The 24,009-nt window shown below is 42.6% G+C and overlaps 1 protein-coding gene across 1 annotated transcript; it reads left to right on the top strand.

Annotated features, from left to right (window-relative positions):
• The first annotated feature begins 977 nt into the window (after positions 1-977).
• DNASE1L2 (deoxyribonuclease 1 like 2) lies at positions 978-18,174 on the top strand. Its single transcript, XM_066576425.1, has 9 exons — positions 978-1,110; positions 6,363-6,496; positions 7,310-7,398; positions 7,726-7,812; positions 13,137-13,252; positions 13,576-13,688; positions 15,393-15,547; positions 17,442-17,538; positions 17,861-18,174. Exons 2-9 carry the CDS (start codon positions 6,365-6,367, stop codon positions 17,912-17,914), a joined length of 843 nt encoding a protein of 280 aa, XP_066432522.1. The 5' UTR covers positions 978-1,110; positions 6,363-6,364; the 3' UTR covers positions 17,915-18,174.
• Positions 18,175-24,009: the final 5,835 nt, after the last annotated feature.

The following is a 24,009-nucleotide window of genomic DNA, read 5'->3' as shown; positions in this document are numbered from 1 at the left end:
TTTTATCCCCATAATATCCCAGATTTTGGGTCTGATATCTAGTAATGGTTAACAAGTAATGGTTGTTCCTTAAGGGGGTTTTCACAACCACTCAGTCCTTCCTGGTTACTGCTGACCAGGACATATGATTACTGCAGTCAATGACTGGCCACAGCGGTGACTACTACAATCAGTGATTGGCTGCAGCAGTCACGTGTCCTGGTCAGCAGCAACCAGGAAGAATAGAATAGGTGTAGGATAACCCCTTTAACAAACTGTCTTTCTTTATCCCTCTGTCATGTGATTTTTCTCCTGAGTTTACTTACCCGTATGCTACATGCTGGTGCCTGCAGTACAGTAATACATCCTGTTATTACACGATATGAATGGTGGTCCCATATACTGCATGGTCTTACCTCTGTGGACCTGGACTTTCGAGAGTGCACCTGAGTAGGTGTGACAGTCACTGCCTTTACTACCAAGATAATTGAAGTTTGTGAAGAGTGACGTCATTTAGGGCCCTTTTTAGACGATTTATCTTTTAAATGAGCGAGTGACGTCATTGTTGGCTTTTTGGCCCATGCAGTCTGTTTACACAGGCAGATATATCGTTGGCTCGTTCAAAGGGAAAATAGTTCAGAATCATTCCATCTTTCACATCCGCTGTATAAGTGAATGAGAACGACTGAACGAGTGCTGTTTAAACCGAATGAGAAGTGAATGAGCCAACGATGATTTTTACGCCTGCACAAAATGAATGACAAGCAAAAAACAAATGATATCGTTCGATGTTTGGCCATTGGCTCACATTTACCTTGGAACAATTTTTTGAACGAATCGTTTCTTCTAAAAGCCTCCTTACTGGGTCGCTCACTTTTTTGGGAGGATTTACTCTATATAACTTGCTATCTAATAACTGTCTAATGACAGCCTCTGCCTTTACTACCACAACAAAGATTTGGGAGGAGCCGCATCACTTGCTGGGTCACCTGTTTTCGTGGGAGGATTTATAAGTTCCTGTCTAATGACTCCTAGGATAAATCTTGTAGAAAGCCTATCATCAACAGGCAGAATCAGGCAGACACACCAGGAGAACAGAGCAGTTCTACCAGACTCGCCAGTCACTTTTCAGTAAGTATTCTGATTTTATTCTATCGGCATCCTTTGTCAACCCTATTGCATTTGGTACCAATACTACCACCCTCCAGTACTTTAAATACACTGACTCCGATATCTTCTACTACTCCAGTACTTAAAGGGGACATCTACTTTACGAGGACTGGTACACTCATTACGCTCATCTCATTTCATCTCTGCTTCTTGCATTAGTCCTATAGCTCAGGTTCAGTTGAATATTCCATAATGGTTCTACTCTTCTCAACCCAACAAGGGTTCTCTAATTCCTACACCCAACTTGAGCATCATCATCACCGCACCGCCCCAGTGAACTGCTTCCTCTCTTTTCGACTTCTTCTTGGCTCAATAGAAAAATCACTTTAAAGTTTTCTTTACACATTAAACTTAAGTTGATGAAAGCATAATACTTAAACCAAGACAATCATTGGTCAGGTGAAACTTAACAAAGAATGATTGTTTCAGCCTATGGATGGCAGTCAGCCATCGTCTGAAACAATGTTGGCCTTGTTTTAATTTTTTGTCTGATAGACAAAAGATCTTTAGTCTGACAGCCGTTCAAAGAATGTTCTCAGAAAGATTTTCCGTCTATCGCCCATTGTCATACAACATGTATATCCAGTTTGAAGGACTGTGATGGTCAATATGTACTAAGGGTACTTTTAAACAGGCCAACAGTGGTCCGAAAAAAAAATGCTCAAACAAGTGATTTCGGCTGATAGTTGTCTCATGTAAAAGCAGGACCCAACATGGTACTGAGCAAGAAATTGCTTACTAGTCGCAAGATTGTCCACGGCACACTATTAGCTGATGGAACGTGTTCTCTTTGGGGCGCTGACTGGTTCACTGATCGTAGCATCGGTCTGTTTGTTCACTTTTGCGATTGTTTGGCAGTTCACCTGACAGATTGATTTGTGTAAACATAGGGCCACTAGTTCGCTGATTTTCACGTATCGCAGGGGTCTCTGGAACATTGCCCCCGCAATAGACGAGGGATCACTGTACAATATATAATTGACAGAGCTCATCCTCCGCCTCTAGTATTACTGTACTGGAGAGCACCGCTAGTAACTTACATAACTCTACATAAATGATTAATTTAGTGCATTATTCAGACAGCACCTGTAACGTGATATTCATGTACCTTTTATTCCATGTACAGATTTACATAACCAGTCCTATGACGCTACTTGGCAATGATGCCATCCGATTTGCTGAGTGGTTATGATAATTATAGGATACAGAGTGTATCTACTACGTAAATATCCATGTGAATATGTTGTGAATCAGTGACAGCAGAAACATTATTACCTGTATACGCATGCCCATGTAGCTATCTGGAGGCAATAATTACATTATTACTAGAAATATTACTCATATACACATAATGTTCTTGTGACTTCTGACAACTAAGTGGATTCTAAACTTCTCATCAAGAGTTCAAATTCCCTGCAACAAATTAAATTTTCCAAAAAATAAATAAATAAAAGGCTATGGACACCTTGGAGGGGCGTTTTTTCCCTCTTAAATGCATGGATTTTGGTCTGATAATCATTTTGGCAATAGGGTTTAGCCCCTTTAGAACCAAACACCTTAACGGTGCTTGGTCCTGGGCTTTAATCTTGGCTGATAGGAAAAGTACAATAGGCTGATAGGATCAAAGCTCCTGCATTCAATCAGAAGCGGGTCGGGTCCCCGGGTCTTAATCACAGCCTAGGACCCTGAGTAAAAGGTAGAAGCAGTTTTTAATCCCTTCTGTCTTCTCCTTTACAGGCTACATAGTGCTCACTAAGCACTATGTAGTGAAGAGAGAGAGCAGAAGTGTTACTTCCGCTGTTTGACCCGGTGATCACATGACCAACAGTGGCCCCCTGCCACAGCAGAGCTGCAGGGTCCTAGCAGACCCAGATCAGCTCTGTTAGTGACTACTGTCACTACAGGGGAATGTTTTCCAGGTACAGTGGAAAAGTGTGAGATAAAAAAAAGACAATATGAATGATCCTTAGAGGTCTTATATTACATCATGGTGGACATAGATGTAAAAAAAATAGTTACAAAAAAAAAATAGTAAAAGAAAATCACAGAATAAAATAAAAAAAAATATATAAAAAAGAAAATGACTCACTGCCGACGCCAACCAAAGCCATCACAGTATGTATCCTATAATCTGATATATATATTTTTTAAAAAAAACATCCGAAACAAAATGGGGAAACCCATTTCCATAGTTTATCATAAATATACTAATTTTACAATTAAAAAAAACAACTAAAAAATGGAAGAAAAAGGTAGTAGAAAAAAGTTATTTAAAAAAGCCTTATATGTCATGGAAACAAAAACGCAGCAAAAATAATTTTGGTAGCTGAAGAAAAAAAATAGGGCAGTAAAACCAGCACATGGGTAAAATCCCTAAAAAGTGTCGGGTCCTTTATGACCAAAACACCCTGGTACTTAATGGGTTAAAGGGTTTTTCCTGGCAGTGACCACTGGCACAGCCAAGATACACCAAAGTCAGAGTAGAAGCCGCTGCTCTGACCCCTATGTAGTGGCCAATGCTCATAATTGCAGGTGCAGCTATCATTTAAATCAATGCAACTATGCAGGCAAAAAGTACAGTAAAACACGCACATGCGCGCAAATTTGCAAGACCCATTGTGGAAATACGCTTACACCTCTATGACACTGGCCTAAATCTCAATAGGAGATCTGTCACTGTCACAGAGGCCCGACCGATGGCCTGGGGGTCTTTGACACAGAACGATTAAGGCTCATTTAGACCCAACAATTCTCGCTCAAAAATCGCCCAAAGCTGTCTTTTGAGCGAGAATCGTTGGGTCTAACTGCACACACATCATGCAGTTTTCATTAACGAGTCGTTGATCGTTCTCTTTTAGCAAGCTGAAAGAGAACGATGAGCCTTATCAGTGCAGCGCGCTAAGTTCTCAGCAGGATACCGCTGATACTATTGTTTCAGCTGGTATCCAGCTCGGAAAACACAGCGGGAGTATGAAGAACACAGCGGTCCAGCTGTATTCTGTATACCCTGCTTGGAGTGCTCAGCTGGATACCATCTGTGCGCTCCGTGAACACAGGAGTATGCAGAAGACAAGCGACCCTGCTTATCTTCTGCATAACCAGCTTGGAGGGCTCAGCTGTATACCAGCTGTGCGCTCTAAGAAGACAAGAGCTGCATGCAGAAGACCACGCTCCATCTGTGTTCTGCATACCGCGCTCGGAGCGCTCAGCTGTAAACCAACTGAGCGCTCCGAGAAGGCAACAGCTGTATGCAGAAGATAGAGCGTGAGCCTTCATTTACACACTTATGCAAAGTGAATGTTCAAAACTGTCAGTCAAACTGCAGTTTGAGCGAATTGTAAGCGATCATCTTGCCGTGTAAATGCACACAGCAATTATCACTCAAAAGATGTCTTTTGAGTGACTTTTGAGCGAGAATCATTGTGTCTAAACCAGACATTATTCAGATTCTCGCTGTATCATATAATTCTGAACAATGTTCAGTGTAAACACTGCCAATAACTGGGTCTGCTGGACGTATTTACATACTATAAGGCAGCCATCTTATTTTATATATTAACCCTTTCCAATCCAATTTGTGTCCTGGTTTTCCTAGGGGCTTACTCTTTTTCTGCCGTTATACAACAGCGCTATCTGCTGGCTAAAGCCAGTACTGCATGAGGTGACACGTTGGATAGGCTCCGACAGCAGAGAGGCTGGCAATATACAGTAAGAGAACCCCAATGGACGTCTTCCAACATCGGAGCTGTACAGCCTTAAATCATAATGTCTTCAGAGGTCAGACAGTGGATTGGAAAGGGTTAAACTGGTTTCATCATGGAGACTCCAAACAATGGGTCAAAATTTGACAGGGAAACCATGGAAGCTCCTTTGACAGAGAAACTATGGTTATACAAAGCAGATAGACCTGGGTATATAGGAGAGTTCGTTTTGCCTTCTGGTATCTTTCAATTTTGGGATCGACAGGCTTTAAAGCTAGTGTTTCCCACATTTCCTAATCCGTTAGTCCCAATGTTTAATAATCCAAGATCTATGGGAATGGGCTGGGAGAGATTCTTGGTCTTTCAAGGGCGGAGGCCCCTCATGTTTGGTGTAATATTCACAATAGAAAGGTTTTTCCACTCTCTACTCTTTCCCTGGCGGCAGGTCTAGGGGTGTGCGGTTCTTTTATGCTTAGCTTTACAACTTCAATGCTTCAGTGGGACCTATCTTTCTGTTCTCTAGGGACCTACCTGACTCCCTTTGAATCTTCATGCTTTTTATCTTCTCCCGCTCTGACCTGCTGTTTCTCCTCTTCAGTCTGCTCTTGGGACCATCAGGACAATGTACATCTCTACCCTTTGTTCAAGGGGCAGCGGAACTGCAACATTCTTTCTCCAACAATTCCTGGATAAGGGCATTTACTTTAGCACATAAATCCTCTTCAGGCTGTGCTATTCCAGAAAAGTTTTTCAAGTTACTTTCCAGATGGTATTGTACACCGCCATATCTTCACTCTATATGCCCAAAATGCCCTGCAGTGTGCTCAAGATATGGAGTGGAGGAAGGCACAATGCCCCACATTTGTTAGGAGTGTTCTAGGGTTGGAAGTCCATTACCGGGTTGTACAATACGTTGAGTGGGTATTTTCCCATTGGATGATGAAGCTGGCTGTACTATTTATGGTCCTGGGCCAAATGCTTGGTTGTTCCCCGCTATTGGAGGTTCACTGTTTTTCCTTTTGTTTAGGAGGGACTTGACACCATCAAAAACTTGCATTGTATGGAAGAACATATTGTAAATGACTCATATTTATATGATAAATATTATGGGGTGTCGCTGACATGGCTGATACTTTGGGAATCACCATCTTTTGCAGAGTGGATGTATTCTTGTGAATCGTAGATGAGTTCCTTCTCCCCCCCTTTTTTCTCTCTCTCCCTTTCCTCTTCCTTCCGCATGTTACGCCCCATTGTCCTTTAGGTCTGGTGTCTTGGTTGGTTTTGTCTGTACAGTTTATCCCATTACTTTCTTATATAATCTAAAATCTTTATTTTGAAATTGCCAAAAGTATATTTAGCTTTTTAGGAATCATGACTATGGCTTCCATTATTTTGTATGTTTTATAGTTTGCCTCTCCGGTTCCACGTATTGCAATAGAAGTTATTAAACCATAAATGAAAATTTAATTTACATAAAATTTTTAATTTTTTTTCGTGTTTTGATCTCATCAGAGATGCTGCGTTGGGTGATTGCACTTATGCTCGCTGCGTGCACCGTCTCAGCAGTAAATATTGGAGCATTTAACATTCAGTCTTTTGGAGACTCTAAAATGAATAATCCTGAGGTGTGCGCAATTATATTGAAGGTAAAGTACCTTTCAACTATTTATACATATACAGTTGCAAGAAAAAGTAAGTGAACCCTTTGGAATTACGTGGATTTCTGCATTGGTTAGAAATAAAACGTGGTCTGAGTCACAATTCTAGACACACATAATTTACCTAATAACATACAAACCGTTGTATCATTCATATATTTTATTTAGAACACTGAGTAAACATCCACAGTGGGGGAGAAAATGTAAGTGAACCTGTGTGTTAATGACTCCTGCAATAGCTAATTGGCAAAAGCTGTTTCAAGTAAGGAAATGAGATGAGAAGTGAGGTTCTCGCAGGTGCTTTGCCCATTACATAAAGGCACATAAAGCCTGGTTACTGATCAACCTTTCATTCTTAAAAAAAAGATTGGTTAGTATGAACCATACCTTGATGCATACAACTTCCAGATGATATGTTATAGAGACATATGAAACTGGAAAAGTCCTCAGGACAATTGCTGCTCTTCCTAGGAGTGGGCATCCTGTTAAGATCACTCCAAAAGTACAACAGAAAATCTTGAAGCAGGTAAAAAAAAGAACCTAAGTGAAATGGCAAAAGACCTACAGAAGCCTCTAAAAACTGCAAAAGCTCTGTTCATGAGTACATTTTTAGAAAAGCACTAACCAGTAATGGAAGGACACTATGAAGGAAGCCGCTGCCTTCCAAAAGAAAAGATTATTGTTGTAATGGTAGCTAATATCAAGCATGCAGTTAATGTGGTTATTACTTATAGGTGGCTGGTCCTCTGTACGTGAGTGATGTTGTTGATGATTTCCAGTAACGTATATCCATACTTTCAGATATTGCAGCGGTACGACATCGTTCTGATACAGGAAGTCCGGGATGCGGACCTCAGTGCAGTTGAAGCAATGATGACAGAACTGAACAGGTTAGTTTCTTCTTGTTATTTCTAAGGACTCATTCATACTAATGCAATTATCATCTATATGTGTAACTGACTGCACACGGACCCATTGCAGTCAACTCAGCTGTTTAGACCTGTTTTTTTTATATGAACTGATGATCCGTGTAAAAAAAAACAAAAAACGCAGTGTGTCCTATTCTGATCAGATTTGTCCATTTTTGCTGACTGAAATCACACCCCGTTGTCTAAATAAGGCCTTACTCCTGTTTATTCCATATCAGCTGGCGCTCTATTAGTCCTGTTTATGCTGTATATTTATTTATTAAATACTAATCTTTTATTACTTTGCAGCCAGTGGAAAAAACCCAAGTACTCCTACGTGGTCAGCGACACTCTTGGAAGAGGCTCTTACAGAGAGCGCTACCTGTTTGTTTATAGGTGAGAGCCGTCATAAAGTTGGTTTGATGTATAGCACACACAACATATATCGTCATCATTAACAGTCACTAATTGTTTTTATTCTTAAAGAATGCCTTCATCTACTTTGTCTTATAATTGTGAAGTTTAGACCATAAAGTCTATGGTGCAGTTAATAGCCACAGGGCTCTTATCTCCATTCAGCTCCTTTGTTCAACGACGGGAAACAATGCTATTAGCACTACCTGTGGAGAACTCAGCGTGCGGTCCTGATAAGACCACAGGAGGATTTTTAGGCTGACGATAATTCAACGATCAGCTAGCAGTGCATGAAAAGTGCGCGATGGCCACGTGTTTAGACGCAACGATTATCGCTCAAATGATCGCTTTTTAGCGATTTTCGAGCGATTATCTCTCAGTGTAAATGGGCCTTTAGAGCTTAGTCACACGATTGTGATTTCACCGCGTATTACGCATGTGATTCATGGTTGCGTGATATGCGATGAATGGAGTCAGTAAAATACATTGCATATAGACAGCGATGCCTACTCAACGCCACTATAAGACAGAGATGGGGAAAAAAGAAGAAACAATTGACACTGCACATGACCGCATGCGTGAGATACACGGTCATGCACAATGCACTCATACGCAGCGATAGCCGTCTCACCACCATACTGCTTGGGCAATACACAAGGTTAATAATCGGAAACTTATTTTCTAAACATAAAACATGAATAAATAATACTACATCTAACACAATGTCAATAAGGGCTCCTTCATACGGCATATCTGTGCGCATAAAATTTACATACGCAAGGAAATAGAATCCATTGATTTCCATGGGTTTGTTCACATTTCCGTATTTTGCGAGCGCATTTCAGACGCTCCAAAAAAATGCACCATGCTATACTTTTCTGCGCATTTGTGCACGAGGGGTCTCCATAGAAGTCAATGGGGGGGGGGGGTCGTGTACGCAATACGCAAGAAGTGTGATAAGCTGGTAATTTCTGCTGGAACAAGAACACATCTGGAACTCATTAGCCATTTCAAGTGGTGCGTCTTTCTTGGCCGCACGCAAATGAACATGTTTTGTGGGCGGAAAAAGTACAGTAAAATACTCCGATACACATGCAAAAAAAGCATTATTCGTTCCGCAAAAATGCGACACTGAGGCACTGGCGAATGTGCATACACTCGTATTAAGGAGCCCTAAAGCCTCCCTTCTTACTTACATAGGTCTGAACTAGGCAGAAGTACAGTCATAATTTCCATTGTTGGTGTGGATCCCTTATTAATCCTTTCTTTAAAAAGCATTTCACAAAGTTGCACAACTTTCTGACTCACACCGTCAGTGTAGATACAAGCTCCCTGTTGGTACATTTGGGGTATTTTTTATGACTATGTAACTTATTGAATTACTGGTTTATATCTTTGTATTAACTTTGTAACAATACTTTTGTTGTTCTAGTTCTTTAAAACCTATGCCGGTGTTTGTGTTGGCCTGCTGCCCAGGACACAAGATAACACGACATGGTCTGCTGAGCCGGGCATAATGTCCATGCAATTTACAATGTTTGGACAGTTCATTGTACACTTATGTACTGAAGATACTGTATTCATAGGACTCACATTAGTGACCTGGAGCCATGAAGTAGTGTGCTTCACAATGCATTATTAACCCCTTGAGTGGCGGGTTTCCTACCACCCTGTCGTGCCCACCAGGGCAGGTTTTTTAAAATGGTCTAATCATTGAATTTCAACTAATTTTGCAGTTGCGTCTCAAGAGCCATAACTTTTTCATTTTTCTATTGACATGGCCATATAAGGGCTTGTTTTTTGCGGGACAAGTTGTGATTTTTTAAACAGGGGGGAGGAAAAAAAGAAATGGGGAAAAAAGAAAAAAAGGGGCCATGTCATAAAAAGGGGCCATGTCATTAAGGGGTTAAATAATGCATTAACTTCCTTCTCTGGGTCATTACGACGCATGGATACCACATGTGATTATATTTTTGATTTTTTTACAAAGTAAAGGGAGACAAGTGTTTTTATTATTTTTTAATAATTTTTAACCTTTTTTTTTTAAATTTTTTTTGTCCCTTTAGGGGACTTCCACAGGGACCCATCAGGACCCCTGATCACATTCCGGGGGTCCGATGGTGACAGCCCTTTACATGCTGCAGTGACAGCCCTTTAAGACATGCTGCAGTCACATAGACTGCAGCATGTAAAGGGTTAACACAGCAGAGATCGGAGGTTTTCTCTGATCTCTGCTGTAAGAGCTAGTACCTAGCTGTCCTCTGACAGCTAACAACCAGCTCTCCCTGCCACAGAGACCATCGGCTTGTTTCTGACAAGCCGATGGTCTCTATGGCAACCTGTAAACAAAGCAGGAGATTGCCGACATATCGGCAATATCTTCTGCTGGTTTTTCAAAGCCCTTGCTTTGTTCTCTGTGGGTCTGTGCAGGCAGAGCACAATGTCACAGCTTGTGGCATTGTGCTCTGCAGCTCCCATAGTGATACATAGCCCGGAAATCTTCCGGGCTATGTTGCTATGAGCAGTGGAGCTCGTCCCGGAAAATTTCCGGCCGTGCCACTCAAGGGGTTAAAGGGGTTTTCTCATGAAAGACATTTATTTCCTACTAGTAGGAAGAACTACTAAAAGCGACGTAAAGTTCGCTCGGGCAGCCTGTGTGTTTATACAGACAGATACATCACTGGCTCGTTCAAACGAGAAATCGTTGAGTTTTTCGCATTCGTTGACTCGTTCACTAATTGTTCGTTTTAAATACCAATCGTTCAGTCGTTCTCATTCTCTTGTACACTACAGTGAATGAGAACGACTGAACAAGCGTTGTTTAAACCAAAGGATTAGTGAACGAGCCAACGATGGTTTTTATGCCTGCATAAGTTGAACGACAAAAGAAAAGTGACCAATTATCGTCGGCTGCGTTTAGACAGAACAATCATTTTCTTTCCCTCGTTTGAACATTTTTTTAAACAATAATTGTTCCATCTAAAAGGACCTTTAAATGACCCCTAGGGTCAAACTACTGGGATACCCCGTGACCCCAAGACAGGCACACCTGAATGCCCCATGTGAATGGAGCTCAGTGCACATGCTTGGCAGCCACTGCACTCACTTTTATGGGACAGGTGGAGATCAATGCACTGAGTAATCTCCTTCCATTCCTTATTGCTTTTTTTTGATAGGCTGCGTTCCTACGTATAGTTACCGGCTTGGCGGCTGAGACTCCACTGAGCCATGGCTTCCAACATCCGACCTTATTGGCAATATCAGTGGCCATGGCTGGGCAGGGTCTCAGCTGTAATCCATTACCTGTATGTGGAAACGTAGCCTGAAGCTTTATTCACATGAGCCTTTATCGGCCGCCGTTTTCACGACCAACCGATATACCATACCATCTGATGCATTGGGTTCTAATGCATCAGATCAGACAGGCAATTTTCCACTGCGCAGAAACATCCCTGGCTGGCCAAGATAGCGTTGCTAAGCTTCCGCGCTGTCCCGAGTCCTCCCATTGCTGGCAGATGACAAGGAGCGGAAAGGGGGTAGGAGCTAAGCACACTAGCTCCCGCCCTGTCCTGCCCCTTCCCTTGCCAAAACCCGGCAAAGGGGGCGGAAAGGGGGACGGCAGTTTAGCAGAGCTAAACTGTCCCCCCCCGCCCGACGGCAATCCGGGCTCGGCATATATGCGCCAGGCCGTCTGAACGGCAGATTTGTGCGCCTGTTCATGCGTTTTTTGGCAGCACCATGGTCAGCCAAAAAATGCTATGCTCGTGTGAAAGCCCTTAGGGCATGTTTGCACGCTCAATACACAAAGAATAGAACCCATTCTATTCTCTATGGGGGTTTAAAAAAACAAAAAGCAACATGCTCTATTTTGGTGCTCCTCTGCGCACCAAAGGAATCATGGGAGTCTATGGCGGTGTGCAAATGCAAATCCAATACCCACGCAATGAACTGCGCAATTTTGTGGGGAAATCAACACAATGGGGACTAATTAAGGCTGCACAGCCTTTCAAATCACTGCGCGGGTGTGTCCTGTGCCGATGTACACTGTCCCCGGCAGCGCAAATAGTACAGTACAATTCGCAGATATACGTGATAGCATGACTTTTGAAGAATGTCGCACTATCACGTGCGTTTTCGTGTTTGCACTCATGTAAAGAAGCCCTAAGGGCAATTTTACATGGCCTATTAATCGGGACCAAACATTTGTCTGCCAAATCATTAGGCCATTTAAATGTGTCAGCTATCAGCCAAAAAACAATCATATGTTCGTTTGTTGACTGATTGTCTGGTTTATGCAAGCATGATGCTCTCTGGTTGGCCGCACATCTCCCAGTATAAGACCTTATTCACACAAACGATAAAACGTCGGCCGAAAATCGCGACCATCTGAAGCATTGCATTCCAATGCATTCGTTCAGATGGGTGATTTTCCAATGCCCTACCTTTTGGCCGCGCTCAGCCGGTAGCTCCCATAGAAGCCTATGGCAGCTTCCGGCATGGGGAGGGACTTTAGCAGCGGTTTGCACTGCTAAACTCCCTCCCTTTAAATGGGCAAGAAAATGCAAGATTTAGCCGCAACTTGTTCGGGCAACTGAAAATCCCAATGCCTGTGTGAAAGAGGCCTAAATGGGGAGATATGCAGCCGACCAACGATAGCTGTAAGGCGATGAAGGGTTGTATTAACGATCATCTGCCTCATATCATTAGTAAGCATTGCAGGGATACTTGACAAAAAGCTCATGATATGGTGTCCAGTTTCTGGGACCTGCAGTGATCAGCTGTGATTTGTGGGGAAATCTGGCAGCAGGTATTTAGTTTTCGTGGGGAGCCACAGATTAGATGGGAGATACAGAAAGAGAGAGATAAACCTGTAAGGGTCTTTTTATACGGACTGATTCCTGCGATCCGCAACAGTCTGTGTTCAGAGATGAGCAGCTGCCTGTCTACACGAGACGCTTTGTCGTTCAGTATAAATGCAGGCACCGGCCGAACCATAAATGTGCTCATCGTTCAGTTCATGCTGCAGAAAAACTGAACAACAAATCGTCTTGTGTAAACAGGCAGTTGCTCATCTCTGAACGACTGCCTGTTTACTGTGAATGGAGGCGGGTGGGCTGGGACGATCTCCGCTTTCATTCACTAGTGATGATCGTTCCTGTGTAAAAGCAGACTTTACAGTTGGGAGTGGATAGGTTTTCAGTAAAGGCCTTTATCAGTGTCTGAAACCAAAGGGCCCCAAGTGCTGTAATTCAATGGTAAAATCGACAGCCACTTACCTGTATTTTACATTTATTGAACCCCCACAGGCATGATAACGTGAACGTGCATGACAGCTACCATTACCACGATCACAACATGTACACTGGAGAAGATACCTTCAGCAGGGAACCATTTGTGGTCGTGTTCAATGCTCCAGGGACAGGTCAGAACTATACGGCCATTAAACTGGTATTTTATATGAAGGTTTAAAAGGGGTTCTCTTATTTCTAGCTGTTTTTAGACAGCTCCATACATTGCATGATGGCCTGGATTGGTATTGTAGGCTGAGTCCTATTCGCTTCAATAGGACTCAGCCTGCAGCAGTACCAACCTGGGCCACTGAGCAATGAACGGAGCTGTCTGAAAACAGCTAGAAGTGGAACACCCCCTTTAAGTCTATATAGTGAATACCGGTAAAGCGAATGTAAACTTATAACAAGTCAGTGGAATATTCTGTAGAATAACATTGCTGATTTTATTTTTCAGTCATTCAGGATTTTGTGCTGGTCCCATTACATGCTGCGCCTAATGATGCAGTTCGGGAGATTGATGCATTATACGATGTTTATATGGACATATGCAAGAAATACCAAAGCGATGTAAGTATTGTGATGTAGATGAGGGCTGAACGATAAGTGCTGTGATGAGAGGGGTGTATTGTGAAGCGTCATGATGCTTTAAGAATTGGAAAAATATTTGAGGGGTTTCTGAGAGACGCCATCCTGGAATACTTCAAGGAGAACAACAATATAACTCCTCATCAGCATGGGTTCATGAGATAGAAAGCAGAGGGTGGTAATAAATGGTTCATACTCAGATCGGGCCACCGTTGCTAGTACTAGGCCCCATTCTGTTCAATATATTTATCAATGACCTGATAGAGGGGCTGCCCAGTAAAATATCAATATTTGCAGATGATACAAAATTATATAAGACAATTAATACAACGGAGGACAACGTACGGCTACAAAAGGACCTGGATAAGGGGCTTGGGCAGAAAAATGCCAATGAAGTTCAATATTGATAAATGTAAAGTTATGCACATGGGCAGGAGAAACGGATGCCACCAATATACACTAAATGGGGTACTGCTAGGGAAAAGTGATATGGAAAAGGACCTGGGGGTACTAGTGGATTGTAGACTAAACTGGAGTAACCAATGCCAGTCAGCTGCTGCAAAAGCTAGTAAGGTCTTGGGGTCCATTAAAAGAGGTATAGGGGCGAAGGACAAGAACATTATCCTCCCACTATATAAGGCACTTGTCAGGCCTCACATGGAATACTGTGTACAGTTCTGGACACCGGCGCTCAGGAAAGATGTTGCAGTGCTGGAGGGGGTTCAAAGAAGGGCAACTAAATTAATAAATGGAATGAGAGGACTGGAATATCAAAATTAGGATTATTCAACTAGGAAAAAAGACTGCTAAGGGGCGATCAAATAACTATGTATAAATACATGAGGGGACAATACAAGGATCTCTCCCGCGATCTGTTCATACCCAGGACTGCGACGGTAACAAAAGGGCATCCGCTACGTCTAGAAGAAACCATCACCAACACAGAAGGGGGCTCTTTACTGTAAGAGCAGTGAGACTGTGGAACTCTCTGCCTGAGGACGTGGTGATGACAAAATCCATAGAGGAGTTTAGGAGGGGACTAGAGGTCTTTTTAGAGTGGAAGGATATTAGAGGATATAGACATTAGGGGATCAGCGGGGTTGTTGATATCTAATGTTGATCCAGGGATTATTCTGACTGCCATTATGGAGTTGGGAAGGAATTTTTTTCAACAAGGGTGGCGTAAATAAGCTTCTATCCACTGTTTTTTTTTGCCTTCCTCTGGATCAACAAAGGGGGTTGTAAACAGGCTGAACTGGATGGACATTATGCTACCATGCAGAGATGCTATGTAATATGTTGTTCTTCGCACTTTTGAAAGTGCATCACAAGTCAAGATAACTATGTCCCCACTACAAAGACAGAGTACAAAATGTATAAAGTGAAGCTGTTACCATATAGTGGTAGTATAGGAAGGCCTCCGCCACACTAACATATTTGGGGCCATGTGCTGTCTGTGTTAATCCACAAATGGCACATGGACCCATTATAGACTATGAGAGTATACACATGGACGGTTTTTCCAACACTTCCTGTGTGAAGAGGTGGTCAACACCAATTTTGTTTATTGGTGGCCTACTATTGCAGTATTTTCTTGAATTGAACGGAGTTGCATTACCAGACACAGCCCATGAATGAATGAATGAATGAATGAGACAACTCCCTTAATTGTTTGTATCTTTATAGAATATTATCTTCTTGGGAGATTTCAATGCTGGCTGCAACTATGTTACATCATCTCACTGGGACAGCATCCGGCTACATACAAGTGAGGACTTCACATGGCTCATATCACATGATGTTGACACCACTGTGGGGAGTACGCACTGTGCATATGACAGGTAACTTCAAGGATGCAAAGTCATGCTGATGAGTCTTATCATTAAAGGGGTATTCCAGCGATGGGATATTTTTTCGAATTTTCACTTACCCAGTGGATGGGTGAAAACGGATAGATTGGTGGGGGTCCGACTGCTGGGACCCCTACTGACCCTGAGAATGGGATCCCGTTTTTTCCCTATTTGACAATTGAAAATGCAGGCTTCCATTTCTGTAATGTAGTGGGGGAATGAAGTCGCTGGTCACACATGCGCAGCAGTGGCTCCATTCCTCTCAATGGTGCAGACACATAGCCGAATGCTCTATTCATTTCTATGGGGCAGACAGACATAGTCGAATACAGCACTCAGCTATTTCTATCTGCCCCATTGAAGTGAGTGGAGTGGTGCTGCTCCATTTGTTTCTATGGGGCAGACAGAGATAGCTGAGCTAATTTTTTAGCCTTTAGGACACAGTGATTCCTTTTGTTTTATATTGCTGTATTCTGAGAGGTGGAAATGTATAATTTTTCCATCAACATAGCCATGTTGGGTCTTTTTTTTGTTTGATGAGTCGTGTTTTTTAATGGTCTCATTTATCAAAACTCTCTTTGTTGCCCATAGCAACCTATCAGAGCTCAGCTTTCATTTCTTAAACTGCTGTGATAAAATGAAAGCAGCACTGTGATTGGTTGCTATGGGCAACAGTGTTTTTCTTTTTACACAGTTTTGATAAGTGAGATGCATCGTGTATTGAAAAACTTCTTTTTGGGGAGAGGGGATAGAGGCATAAGGAATAATACATAAGAATTTACAGATTGTTAGAGATGGAACCAAATCTTATCTAGTCTTTTTGTTAAAAATATTTGGAAAAAAAATCTTTGTGCTGCCTGAGGGATCCTTCACACGGGTGTTGCTATATGTGTCCGGCCACATCATGGCCGCATAGAAGTAGCCATGACCAAGTCACGGGCTGCATCTCCTTTTTAATTGCCTGTTCAGATGACCCGGGTGCGGTGAGTATATGCCGCAGCCCATATCATCATCAGGCGGGGAGGGAGAGTTTAGCTCTGCTAAACTCCCTCCCTCTCTCCGCCCCTTGCTGGGTGACGGCAATGGGAGGGGGCTTGACAGGGTGGGAGCTAGTGTGCTAAACTCCTGTCCCCTCTCCGCCCCTTGCCAGCTGCCTGCAATGGGAGGGGACAGGGTGGGAGATAGCCCTGTCCCTTTGCCGACAGCTGGCAAGGGGCGGAGAGGGGGAGGGAGTTTAGCATAGCCACTGCTACTTGCACCTGTCTTTTCTGGCAGCTCTCACAGGCTACCGTAGGAGTCTATGGGATCGGCCGGCGCATTCCAACCACTATAGCGCATACGGTCTGGACCTATCTTTATCGGACGGCTATTTTTACACACCAGAAAATCGCCCATCGGTCACGCTTTCTGGCCACGATAAAACACTCGTGTGAATAAAGTCTAAATACTGAGAACCATAACTTTTTTTTATGTGCTGTCAGAGGAATTGTTTGAGGGCTTGATTTTTGTTGGACAAGTTGTAGCTTTCATGACACCACTTTGGGGTACATACAACTTTTTCATCTTTTTTAATTCATTTTTTGGGAGGAGGAGTTCACAATATATAGCGATTCCGGATGTTTTTTTTTCTTCTTTCTTTTCCACAGCATTTAAGACGTGGGATAAATAACGCATTAGTTTTCTAGAAAGCGTCGTTACTTGTTACGGTAGAGGCAATACCAACGTGCATTTTTAAAATATTTTATCCTACAAAATGAAGCACAAGAAAAAAGTTTTTGTATTTTTTTATGTTTTTAACAACCTGTTGTACTTTTTTCACATTTCTAGTCCCCTCCCTCTAAGTGCTTCTTGTCTCCAATATTGTTTAATTTGTTCTCCTTTTCAGAATTGTCATAAGTGGCGCAGATCTGCATAATGCCATAGTGCCCAACTCCGCCAAAGTTTTCAACTTTCAGAAACACTACAAACTAACACCAGAGGAGGTAATGAAAAAAATCTGGGAAAAAATCCCCCGACAAAGGGGAGATGAACAACTGATTGTTTACACGGGCCGATTATTATTAGGTTTTCATGCCTGCATAAATTGAATGACAACCATTAAGCGAACGAATTATTGCTCATCGTGCAATTGTTGTGGTGGTTACACTGAACAGTTCAGTTTTGCACGATCCAACAATTACCTAAACAATAATCGTTTTGTGTAAAAGGGCCCAAAGCAACTCTGGTAGTGATTGCACAATATACACTTGTTACTTTATATACATTTTTGCCTTCTAATGTGCCTATACTTTTTTTTTTTTACAGGCTTTAGCAGTGAGTGACCACTACCCCGTGGAGGTGCAACTGGTGACTGCTTAAGCCAACCCTTGAATGGCGGAACATGATAACAACAGCAATGAAGATTCAACTGAATATATGGGTTTTTACATGTCTTCTTTAGGCTGCATTCACACGAACGTATATCAGCTTGGTTTTCACGCCGAGCCAATATACGTCGTCCTCATCTGCAGGGGAGGGAGGATGGAAGAGCCAGGAGCAGGAACTGAGCTCCCGCCCCCTCTTTGCCTCCTCTCCGCCCCTCTGCACTATTTGCAACGAAAGGAGGCAGGACAGGGGGCGGAGCTATATTGCGAGAATTAGCCCCACCCCCCCATTGCAAATAGTGCAGAGGGGCGGAGAGGAGGCAGAGGGGGCGGGAGCTCAGTTCCTGCTCCTGGCTCTTCCTTCCAACTTCCCCCCCCCTCCCCGCAGATGAGGACGACGTATATCGGCTCAGCATGAAAACCGAGCCGATATACGTTTGTGTGAATGCAGCCCACGTTTGTAGATGGACATAGAAAAATCTTATACCAAGACTGCAAATGTCTCTGTATGATATAGAAGAAGATTATTGCATTGACAATTCATTGACCATAGCCATTGGGAAAGGAAATGTACACTGACATGCCAAAAGTCATGGGATAGCGGTATGTAAATTGATTATGAAGTGGCGTTCCCTCACGTGACGGCTTGGGAACACCCACACCTGTATAAGTTGTGATGCGTTTTCTTGTGAGTGTGTTGTACAGTGGCCAAGATGCTCATGGCAAGGCGACGTGAATTATTGGAGTTTGAACAAGGCATGATAGTGGCTGCCAGTCAGATGGGACTTTCCATTTCTGAAGTTGTGCTGGCATTTAACATTCCTTGATGCACCATGTCATGGGTGTGCTGAGAAAACGTCATTAATGGCATTATACCCCACTGTGTACAGCATAGTGGCTGCCCATTGGTGCTTAAAGGGGTATTCCGGTAAAATGTCCTTTCTTTTAAATTTCATTCATCCGCTAAATGGATGAAAATTGATAGATCAGTGGGGGGTCTGACCACTGGGACCCCCAGTGATCCTGAGAGCAGGGAGTCCATTTCTATTCTCCTCTGCAGTGCCGTAGCGACCTGTATCATGGAAGTTTCCAATAGCGCACAGGTAATAACTTCATTTTATCAGAATACCCCTTTAATGATTGTAACCTGCGTTGTCTGGCTAGAATTGTCTGTGCAAACAGAAAAAAAAAAGACTGTAGGAGGGGAGGGGGGGATCAATTCAATGCAGGAGGCCCCACACACATATACTGTAGGTCAGTGCAACATTCTTTTGCCTCCATGGAATATAGGAGTGCCGCTCAACACCACAACATCGGACACGGTGCCTCAGCTGGGCTCGCGAGGTTACTAACTGAACCCTACAGGACGGGCAACACGGATAGTGGTGGTCATGGTACTAATTGCTTTGGACTGAAGATAGGGTTTTTGTATGGCAGAGACCTCATGAAGCCATGAACCCCAGTTGTCAACAAGGCACAGTACAGGCTGCTGGTGGTTTCATACTGGTGTGAGGGGTCTTCTTATGGCATGGGTTGGGGCCACTGGTCGGCCTAAATACCTCATTGACCAATTCCTGCTACACTACTTGGTGACCATTTGTAGCCCTTCCCTGTCTTCATGTGCAATGCTGGGATATTCCAGCAGGATAATGCATTGCCAGTGGGCTCAAGTTGTCTAGAACTGGTTGGTGAGCATTCTGGAGAGTTCCTACGAATGGTGTGGCCTGCATGTTGTGGCGCGGTCCATTCATAGCAGAGATCCTGCACCTACAAATACCGCAGACCTGTGGGTAACCATCCCGATGGCTCAACATCCCTTCAGGTGTCTTCTGTCCACTTGAGGAATCAATACCACGTCGAGTTGATGCATTTTGCCGAGCTAGAGTGGATTGTACATGATATTAGTTCCTATACCATGACTTTTGATATGTCAGTGTATTGCACACATATAATAATCTTTATATCTAACTATTCCATGTATAAGTGGAAGAATCTGCTTTACACAAGCCAGTTATTGTCTGAATACAATGGCTTGAGGGTGTAGATCATCCTGTATTACAGCCATGTAGTCAACATTTCACATAACCAAAGTGTAACTTGACATGTGAGAGGTCTGTCTTGCATTGACACACCCAAACAATGAAGAGCACACTTCAGTACAAGATATGAGAACACAGACCACTAAATACAATGATTGGCAAATCCTCCTCCCCCTCCATGGCAGGCATGCCTTGCAGTAGGACAATGTACCAGGCCACACTGCAGACAAAGAGTCCAAGGTGTTGACTAGGGCTATTGATTCCACTTAACTCCAGTTTAGAGCACTGGAAATGTGTTAAACCCAAAACAAGCCTTTCTGGTCCCAGACCTGCTCACATGTACTTTCTATGTCAGCATGAAGAGGAGAGTTGTGTAATGCAGGAGGCGATGTACTAATGGACACACTAACTCTGGGACTTCCATATACTGGCAAAATGGGGATCTCCTAACCCCCACGTCACACTCCAGAAAGTTGTATATGAGGTGGAGAACTGACCATGCATGGGCTTTGCTCTTTATTGTAGCTTTATAGGGGTAGTGAAAAAGCTGCCTGTTTTAACTCACAAACGACATTTGGGAGAGAGCCGTGTACGTAGTCTACTTTTTGGAGTGTGAACGGGTGGAGAATTGAACCCCTTGTCTGCTGCTGGATACCAGTTCCTCTTCTAGGACTTCTATCTATCAAGACATTTATTGCATAGAATTTCAACACACCATAAATGTCTCAGATGGCAACCTACCCCATTAACCTTTATTGTGGACCTTGGGACTGGTTCAGTCTGGGAATGTGGCCCTTGGAGCAGAAAAGGTTGTACATCCCTGATCTAAAGGAGAATTCCAGACATTCCATAATTTCACATACATGAAACTCCTATAGGGCATCAGGAAACCTGTACATTATATATAAAAACATTAAACTATGAACGAACAACAGTGGGATCTAAAGGGAGATGATGCTCAGAAAATCACTGATCACAACTTGTCAGACATTTGTTCAGAGCAGAGTATTTATAGTGTAACTATGTATATAAGCCTGTAAGTAGTGCTTTCCCTGGATTTCATATTGTTGTAATGAACTATGGCTATATTTTTATAAAATCTATACAGTCTTATTACAAATAAGAAACATTTTGTCATTTCTGCTTCCTACCTTACGCCTGGTATGTGTGTCAGTATCACTACATTGCTGGGGATAATACTCACATGCTCCAGGTTGCAACATTATGTCGCCAGGTGTGTATATTCTGCATATGGACATTAGGTAGAACACATACAAACTGCTAGGATTATACTAGTGGAGAACGTGGAATGAGTAAAACACTACAGATGCAGGAATGTGGATAGTTATTTTGAAGGAGTATTTCAGGACCAAGATACTGATGACCTATCCTCATTATCAGATCGGTGGGGTTCCACTGCTCCAGAACCCCAGCAAGCAGCTGTCTGTAGTGGCTGCGATGTTGAGGTGCGAACTGTGGCCACTTCACTGCATAGAAGGCACCGTACAACTCAATCCCATTCACTTAGGCGATGTGACTGATGAATGTGACAGATGCCTGAGAAGAAGCTGCAGTGCTCACCTGAGTGCTGCAGCCTCTTCAAACTGCTGAGCTTTTCTACTAGAATCGATGTCATGTCCGCTTGTGTATCCTGTTCATACAGGCAGATCCATCGTTGGTTCATTCCAATGAGAAATTGTTCAGTCGGTCATATTTACTGTATAAGCGACTGAGAACAAACTGAACGATCGGCAGTTAAACTGAATGATTAGCGAACGAGCCAGCAACGAATTTTATGCTGCATAAAATGAACTAAACTTTGTACATTTGTGATTAATAGTTAGATACGAATGAGAAAACAAATTGGCCGTATATATTGTTTGCCTCAAAATTCCCTTTTGTAGACTTGTAAAATTACAGATTATTGGATAAAATAGCCAAAATTACAGATTTCTATATACAAATGTGTAAGTACATGTTTAATGTATGAGACTACATTATAAAAACTTTGAATTTCGCTACATTTTGAAACACTGGACTGAATAGATCTTACCCCGAAAACAAAAATGTTCCTTGTTAATTAGGAAACACTTGAAGGGCAATTACATTGGAAAGGGAATTCAGAATCTAATGTAATGATGATCTCGGGGGATGAATCTCCTGCCTAGTACTTGAAATACAAGCAGCAGTGTGAACCAGTCATCTAAGGACAAAGCAGTCGCTCTGCAATAATTAGGGAGGATGCAGGACACTTACTGCACAGCAGGCTGCTGGGGAAGGGCTGTATTTTCCAAACCTGCGGATGAATAATAATCCTCCTACTAAAATACTCCCATTAATAATGCATAGACACGAGAAAAAGGGTTTGTAAATCAAATTACTTTTTTATTTAATGATTTCTCTCACTTGCAAATATCACAGGAGCAGGCAGACAGTGGTAATATAAGCTGCAAGCTCATGCACTGGGTATACGTGTAGCACCGTGGCTCATGCCTTGTTTTTGAGGCTGGTTTCACGGGGTTTTTTTTGCAAAATGCCATGCTTTTTGGAGTTTTGGCACACTAGCATTTTTTCTGGCAAAAGGAACCTGCTCCCAGATATTAGCAGGGCACTACATATTTTACCATTGACCTGCAGCTAACACTGCTTTTCAGCAGTGGCAGTTTTTTCCTCACTTTTGGTGCATTTTTGGATTCCATGGCATTTTTTTGCAAATTGCAGCATGCTCTGGGTATGGCTTTTTCTGGCGTTTTTCCCATAAGGGTTTCTATAGAAAAACAAAAACAAAAGGCTACAGAAAAAAACCCCAAAACTTTGTACAAAAAGGTGTACATAATAAGCACCAAAGAACATCTGTACAAGAAGTAAGCATTATCCAAGAAACACTCAGTTTTTTTTTCCTTCACTCAAAAAAAAATATATCTGTGTCTGTGGGTATTATAATAGTTTTTCTTAAATGAGTTTTCCAAAATCTTGAAAAAAAAGGAGATCATTTATTTATTTAAAAAAAAAGGCAGATAAATGGTGTAGAATAAAAATGCCATACTAACTTTTCCGATCCACTGCTGCTTAGGTCCCCACCAATCTGCTCCCGGAGGCGACTGCAGCAGTCACATAGCAATCATTGCTTATATGATCCCATCTCCGCATTAGCAGCACATGACTGCTGAGGCCAGCAATTGTCTGAGTAGTGAAGTGAGGTATGAACAGCATTTGACCACTGCAGTCATTCCTGGGATCAGGGTGGCTGCATTGCTTTTTTTTTCCCCGTCCTCCACTTTCGCATCTTTGCTTCCCGTAATTTTGAAAAAATTTTAAAACCTCGGTAAACCCCTTAAATAATGTGAAGAGGAAAAACAATGGAAAAGATTTATCAATGCAATTACATCACTTTTTACCGGTCATCAACTATAACGTCCATAAACTAAATTATGGTGCTTGCAGCTAAGGTGACATGGAGTCTGTGGAACCTCTGTTTGATCCTCACCTAGTCCCCCATTCCTGCCGTGACCACAGCAAAGCCAGCTTGACTTTTTTTTTTTTTAGAAGGCTGTGCGCTCCCCCATAGAGATGAATGGGAGAGCGCATGCACAGCCTTCTGAAAACAGTCATACTTGCTGCACATGCGCTGACTTTCCCAAGGGATACCATGGGTACAGGGAGGGGACTAAGTGAGTATGAAAAAAAGGGTCCTTGACTCCACATCATCTCAGCTATAAGCACCATAACTTATACTAATGTTGAGTTTAATTTTTAGGAAGCCTCCTCCCACCTCTTTTTCTTTTTTTTTTTTACATACATAGACGGAGGATAACTACATTTAAGTTTTCCACCACATTTCTAAGCAAAACAAAAAGTGTTGGTGTTGAAGGTCAGGTACGACCTGAAGTAACTCAGGAGCTGATCTGTATTCCACAAACGGCACGCACCGTCCTGGAGAACGCAGCAATACGTTACACTCTAATTACATATTGGCATATGAGTCGGTTGTATTCTTATGCAGAGACCACCATGTGCCTTCATTAGCCTTCAGCTTCTGCTTGCAAAAAAT

This window comes from Eleutherodactylus coqui, chromosome 8 (genome assembly GCF_035609145.1).
Source record: "Eleutherodactylus coqui strain aEleCoq1 chromosome 8, aEleCoq1.hap1, whole genome shotgun sequence".
Lineage (NCBI taxonomy): Eukaryota > Metazoa > Chordata > Amphibia > Anura > Eleutherodactylidae > Eleutherodactylus > Eleutherodactylus coqui.
This window is presented reverse-complemented; position numbering and strand designations above follow the sequence as displayed.

Excerpts from the sequence above, each read along its gene's own strand:
- DNASE1L2 (XM_066576425.1), top strand. The coding sequence starts at position 6,365 with ATGCTGCGTTGGGTGATTGCACTTATGCTCGCTGCGTGCACCGTCTCA. Across the intron at positions 7,813-13,136 it reads CGCTACCTGTTTGTTTATAG|GCATGATAACGTGAACGTGC; the intron begins GTGAGAGCCGTC and ends GAACCCCCACAG. Across the intron at positions 15,548-17,441 it reads ACGCACTGTGCATATGACAG|AATTGTCATAAGTGGCGCAG; the intron begins GTAACTTCAAGG and ends TCTCCTTTTCAG.